Genomic DNA, 6,650 nt, shown 5'->3' on the forward strand with positions numbered 1-6,650 from the left:
TCTTCCCTGCGGCTTTCTGCACCCTGGGTGGGGCTGGGCAGAGGCCCTGACCTGACCCTCCCGCCTTCTCGGAGTTTCCTTCTTATTCCAAGGGTCAGGACAGGCAAGCCAGCACTGCCGTCCTGCGGAGTGAACAGGAAGCACTTAGACACCACTCATCACGTGCCCAGCGTTGGACTCCAGGAAGGGTACAGAGGGTTGAGAGAACAATCCTGGCCCCAGGGACTGGAGTCGTGTGGTCGGCATTTACTTAGTGAGCACCTGCTCTACGTCAAGGCCTAGACGTGCACTGAGACCGATGGCGTGGTGAGGCTGCAGCCTAGTGCGACCTTCCGCTGGGTGCCCTGACCCTCGGCACTTTGCAGTGCAGAGGTCAATCTGAGGAAGGCTCCTGGAGGACATTCTGAATTGGAAGGCGCCCACATTTCTGGGCAGGGCGGGTAGAGTTACTTCCCAGAGCAAACCTTGACACCCTCCTCGTCTACCTGCTGTAGACCACAAGACGCAAGGAAAGAGGGTGTTTTCTAGCACCTGAGAGAAGGCCGAATCCGAGATGGTCCTCTCCTTCACCTAGATGTCTCTGCAGAGACACACTCCTGGGACCCCTATACTGAAAGCACCTCACTGGGGCCTTCTGCTTGCCTGGGGCTGGTTCCTGCGGGGGGTGGGATCTCACTGATGGTACCCCCACCCCGTTCCCACAGTGTGCACCTGTTGCTCCACCTGCAGGACTCGGAAAGGTGAGTAGGCAGCCAGCCTCTGCCGCGTGCTGGCCGCTCGCCTCTGGAGGAGGTTCTAACCGTGAGCTGGCACCTGACCTTGGGGCTCCCTTTTAGCTGCATGGTCTTGGGGGAGGCGTAAGGAGGCGAACTCCTTAAACTAGCAAACTTGTTATCTTACAATTTCTGTTGGCTGGGAATTGGGAGTGGCTGAACCAGATGGCTCTGGCTCTAGGTCTCCCAAGATATTGTAGTCAAAACATCTACCAGGGCTGAGTCACCTGCAGGCTGACAGCCTGGGGACCCACTTCCAGGATGGCTCTCATGGCTGTGGCCTGGAGGCCTCCAGGACCACTTAAGCCTCCTTACCAACATGGCGGGTGGCTTGGCCAAGAGTGTGTGAGCCAAGAGAGTGGGCAGGTCTCCTCTTTGAGGTTGCCTCTGCTTCTCTGCCTCTTTCTGTTGGTTGGAAGGGAATCATCGGGACTAGCCCATGTGGGAGAATGACTTCCACCTTGAAGGGAGGAGGATCAAAGCATGTGTGGGTTATTTTAAATCCACCGCAGGGTCATACTTCCTTGTACTCTGGGTGATAAGGACACGGAACTCGCTACAGTCCTCGGAAGTGACAAAACCCTGCAGTTCCAGGAGATTCTGGTCCTGGTGCAGCTAAGGGAGCCCTGGTCCTGCTTCGCCACTTACTAGCTGTGCATCTCCTAACCACTCTGAGCTCAGTTTCCCTCTGATAAAATGGACATGAAAATCGCTGCTTCCCCACCTCCCTGTGCTGTTGTGAAGTGGCTGTGGAAGGGCTCTCTGGAGGATGACCAGTATTAATAAGCCTGAAGCAGCCAGGGGACCTCTGGGGAAGGGGATGAGCCTCGAGCTCCTGGTTTCAGACAGGAGCTTTGGCTGCTGCCCTCCCAGAGCGTGTGAGTGATGGCTGGGCAGAGCGCGTCCACCGTGCAGTCCTCTCACAGCTCACCCCTCCTGTTTGCCAGCCTTAAATGGGGATGTTAGGAACTAGGGGGAGTGCTGGACTAACCCAGCCGCCTCAGCCTGTCTGGCTCCACCTCGGGGAGCTGCTCTCTGCTCAGAAGGTGGGAGGGGTGCCCTGGCCTGCAGCTTGCTGGCTGGGATGAGGGGAGGGAGGGGGGAAGGAGGGAGGCATGGTGTTGTCCGTGCTGCCAGCCCTGGTCCCACATGGAGGAAGAACAAGAGGACATGAAACTGCATCATATGAAGCATCATGTTTTCCCCCATTTCTTCACTTTTCTTTGGGTGTGGGGAGAGGAAAAGGGAGGAGAGTTTTTTTTTGTTTTTGTTTTTGTTTTAAGTGTGTGTTATTCGTGAGAGAGGGCATGCACGTGCAGAGAAGCACCTTTGACAAGGTCCCATTGTGATCTCCTCCCCGGCGCTCCAGCTTGTCAGGACCTTGGGTATGTGTGCACGCCTGGGGTGTGTCCAGTCAGCTGGGCCGGGGATCTGAACCTGCCATCAGCCATGTGGCTTTCACACTGCAGCTCAGTATGCTACCAAATGTGCCACCACGGCCGGGCCGAGTTAGGTATTTCTGACAGGGCTTTTCCATGTCACTGTCCTTGCACCTTCCAGTTATCTAGGACCCCAGACACCGCACCCATGGCGTTCAGGTTGGCCAAGACCTAAACTTGGGCTTCCGTGCAGCTTCCAGCCTCCCGGCCTGTGCACCACCACCACTGGGCCTCTGGCTTCTCAGTGCTCAGCTCGTTAAGGCCGTAGGAGATCTGGGAGTTTTACAGACCACAAGGCCATGATGAACTGACAAGGAGAGGCATGCTGAGTAGGAGCCCATCCAGAGCCCAGTCCCGCAGGGCCTCCTGATCCCGGTTGGAAATGGAGGGGTTGCATGCGGCTGTTCCCAGTGCCAGGCCTCAGGACTCAGGCCAGGGACGTGCCACTCATGAGAAACAACCGTGCAGTCCCCATGGCCCCAGCCAGCCGTGGTTGCTTCTGTCTGTCCACCCTGTCAGGTTTTGAGCTTAAGTTCTGTGGGCCACTCCAAGAAGCAAGCAAAGGCAGGTGGGAGGAAGGAGGCGCATCGACCACCCGTGTGGTTGCTGCTCCTAAGTTCTGTGAGCTGTCCCAGCGCCTGTCCTTCTGGGGTCTTGTCCTTTGAGGGACCAGGAGAGTAAATCTGCCTTCTCCTCCCATCGTTCCTCCTGGGATGGTTCTGTGCCACTCTCAGAAGCCCTCACCTGCCATGACACCGGTGGTTTCTTAACCAGAGGCTGCATTTCCAATGCACTTAAAGTACCTGCGGTTGATGTAGGAACTGACTCGCTTGGGGGGCTACTGGGACAGGCTATGTGTACCTGAGGGTGTGCCCAGGATTCAGTGGGGGACATCCTGGCTCCTCTTCCTAGAGCAGGCAGGGAGGCTGCAGAGGTGAGGGTTGTTGGGGAGCAGGCAGGGCAAGTGTAGGCCCCAGTTGAGTGGGCCCAGCTCTGAGTCCTTACCTGGAAGCTTCTACCCCAGTCCTCAGGATCGTGGGCTTCTGCCTCTCCCAGGGTCCACTTTCCACCAGTACCCTGGAGTTCTTCCTCCTCTCCCCGCAAGGGCATCTTGCAAGGAATCACATGAGGATGGGTGTGCCACCTCCCACTGTGACTGGGGGAGGAGTCCCTCCACTCTCTGGGCCTGTCTCCTCCTCCATGAGGTTGGGGTGGGCTGGATGCCCCTTGGCCCTGCCAGCTCCGAGTCTTGGTGAGTGAAGCATGCTAGGCAAAGTGGTGGCAGATGGCGTTGGGCTTTGTCTTGAACCCAGGGCTGGAGGCCAACTCTGAAGCAGCCATGCTGGGCGGGGTTTCAGGGGGGTTGTGGACTCTCCTCCTGGTCTCCTGAAATGACATCATGTGGGGGCGCTCCGGCCACAGCCTGGGAAGGCTCAGGTCGTTCTTGGATCCCTGCACAGGAAGGGACATTTTCTAGGAGTTCTAAATCCAGGTTTTATTCTGGACGGAGTGGGGAAGGTGAGCTTCTTGGAGGTTTATACGTGTGTCAAGGGGCAGTGGCAGCTGTGACAACAGCGCTCAGAGCCTCAGGAGAAGCAGAGGCTGAGCGGAGCCTGGAGCCAGAACATTCTGTCCATCGCTGCTCCACTCCTGCCTCTCTGTCCATCAATTCTCGAGTGTCTCCTGCTTGTCTCTGTCTCTCTTCCTCATGCTTCTTTTCTCTCTCTCCCACCCTTACTCCTCACTTTGCCTACCTGGAGGTAGCAGAGAACTGAACTGTGCCTGGGATTGGCTGTAGATATGTCCCCCCCAATACACACTTAAGAAATCCAGTACACGGGACATCCACTTCTGCCCTCACAGTGCGCGCGTGTGTGCGTGTGTGTGTGTGTGTGTGCGTGTGTTGAGTGTGTCTGAAAGAGAGAGAATTGTCCTTTATCAAGTGTGGCCTCAGGCAGTACCTTTCCTCTGCTCACAGCAGGAGCTGTTTGAGGCTTAGAGCATGGGAAGCGTGTGTATGTGTGTCAGTGTATGCATGTGCGTGCATGGGCGTATATTGTGCGTGCACGAGTGTCAGTGTGTATCTGCATAAATTAGCGTGTGTGGGCGTGAATGTGTGTGCCTGCATAGATTAGTGTGAGTGCATGGGTGTGCATGGATGTGAGCATGTACACGTGCACACGGACCCTTCCCTAACGGAATGTTCTTCTCTCTCTCCTCGGTGGCTGTTGGGGACGTGGATGTAAGTGTTCCGGAGGGCGTGCTCCTCACGTTTGTGGCCTCCCTGAATGCTCCCACTAACGTGTGCTGTGTGGGTGTGTGTGCTAACTGAGGGTGTTCCGCTGTGCTGCCTGGGTGGGGTGGCCCAGGGCTCGGAGCAGGAGACGCGGTTCTGCACGGGCTTTTTTTGTTTGTTTTGGAGAGGTTTTCGCTATAGGGCGCATGTACTCATCAGAGAGAGAGACAGAGAGACAGAAAGACAGAAAGCAAGAAATCACTACCCAGGGAGGATGGCCACCCCACAATTCCTTCTCCTCCATTCTCCTCTCAGGATCTTGGGCATGCACACACATGCACCTAGCGTGAGTTTAAGCCACCAGAACCGGGACTCGAACTGCGGTCAACTACATGAGTCCAGTGACATAGCCATTACGCTTTGAAAAGGCTTGGGGGCTCAGCCAGTTTCTCCCTTCCTCTGCCCTTCCCACAGAGATGAGGTGGAGCCACAGCAGGGCTTGTTGGAGCCCTGCTGACCTGATCTCTAATGCAGACTTGTCCGCCAGGGCACACACCCGGGGCCTGGGGAAGACATGGAAACCTGGCCCTTTCCTGGAGGCCACCCAGCCTTGGGCACTGTGGTGGCAACTCTGTGGGCTCAAGGCCTCAGCCGCCACGGTCCAGACAGCTTGCCTCCAGGAACCGTCAGAGTATAGAGACATGGGGCCAGGCCTCGGGACCACGTGGGCCCCATCTCTGTTTAGATCTGTGGGATAAGCATGCCAAGGAGACACAGCGCTGAAGCCTCTGCCTCCTCCTCCCGTCTGCTCCCTCAGTGGTTCTGTGCCCCGAGGGCCTTCTCTCTCCCTTGGTACTGCTCCTTGTTCCAAAAAGGGTTTTCATCTATTTGTGGAATGAATACGAGGTGACTTCCAAAAGTTTGTGGAAAAATGGAAAAGCTTACTTTGGTGCAAAACTTTTGAAATCTGTGCACAGTTTTGTTTTTATTAATAACACACATTTTCCTTGACCTTTTCCAAGGTCCCTCGTATGATGTATTGAATCAAAGTGAGAGAAATGGAGCTCGGGGGATAGGAAGTGGGCAGGTTAGACGGAGTCAGGGTGAGGAGAAAATTTTAAATGCATGTCACCAAGTTCAGGCTGTCAGAGACGCTGGGCTTTGTAGCAAGCGCTGCCAAGAGGGAAATACATCTGGGTGAGAGACGCAGTGTCCGCGGCGCCGCTGCCAGCGCGGGCCTCCGCTCCGCTTGTCCAGAATGCTCATCCTCACGGAGCCGGAGAGAGAGGTGGGACATTACAAATGCTCTTGGCAAAAATGTTCAGTGAAGGCAGTAACCAAGAGGGTTCAGAGAGGTTGTCTCTGCCGCGTCCATTCGAGGCCACTTCTGGCCTCATCTGCCCACCCAGCCTCCAGTCAGCCTTGCACGTGCTCCTGCTCCTGCCTGGACAGCCGGGCTCCCCTCATCTTGTCACCCCCAGTGGCCCCTGCTCAGTGTGCTGTAGAGGACATGCACAGGGCTCAGGTTTCAGTCCTGAGGTGGAAATGATGATGACAACGATGACCCTGGAGCTGTGGGAGGGGTCGTTATCACTGTGCACAGCCTCAGTGAACGTAGGCATAGGCCATGAGGTGAGGGCAGAGGTGTTCAATCCCCGAGGACCTCCTGGTGCCTCTGGGCCGCCCTCAGCAGCTCAGAGCAGTCAGTATCTGGCAGGGACCTGGATTCAGAGGAGCAGCATGTGCAGAGGCACAGATGGAGCTGGCGCCCACCTAGTGTCAGGCGTGGGGTCTCCAGCTGGGCAGAGCTGCTGGGTCTGCCTCTGCCTCGGGGCTTTTGGGCCTTGTTACCTCCCGTGAGGCAGGAAGTCTGTGTGTCCAGGAGGGGCTCCCTGGTTGATGGGTGTCAAGCTGACTTGGAAGAGAGCTGAGGTCTCTGAAATGCCGTCAGGATGCCACTTCCTTCAGCTGCTGAGGTCAGGTACTCAGAGGGCCTGAGGGAGGACCAGCTGTGCCTCCCAACCCGACCTCAGGATGCTCCTGGTAGGCAGGTGAGAAATGAGACCCAGGACCAGGGCACTCAGCACACGCATGTGGTACAGACTCCAAGCATTGCCGGGTCTGGGGGGCGGGGGCTGGAGTATTCAGGGAGGGCTCCCTGGAGCGGCTGGGGTTTGCCCTCCGCAGGGACCCACGAGGGGC

At 56.8% G+C, this 6,650-nt stretch overlaps 1 protein-coding gene across 1 annotated transcript in view; it reads left to right on the plus strand.

Annotated features, from left to right (window-relative positions):
• REEP1 (receptor accessory protein 1) overlaps positions 1–6,650 on the plus strand; it is a 70,796-nt gene that overhangs the window by 57,373 nt on the left and 6,773 nt on the right. Inside the window, exon 7 of the mRNA XM_027768253.1 lies at positions 705–740. Within this exon, the coding sequence (XP_027624054.1) occupies positions 705–740 (36 nt within the window). The remainder of the gene's footprint in view (positions 1–704; positions 741–6,650) is intronic.

This window comes from Tupaia chinensis, unplaced genomic scaffold (genome assembly GCF_000334495.1).
Source record: "Tupaia chinensis unplaced genomic scaffold, TupChi_1.0 Scaffold145741_1, whole genome shotgun sequence".
Lineage (NCBI taxonomy): Eukaryota > Metazoa > Chordata > Mammalia > Scandentia > Tupaiidae > Tupaia > Tupaia belangeri.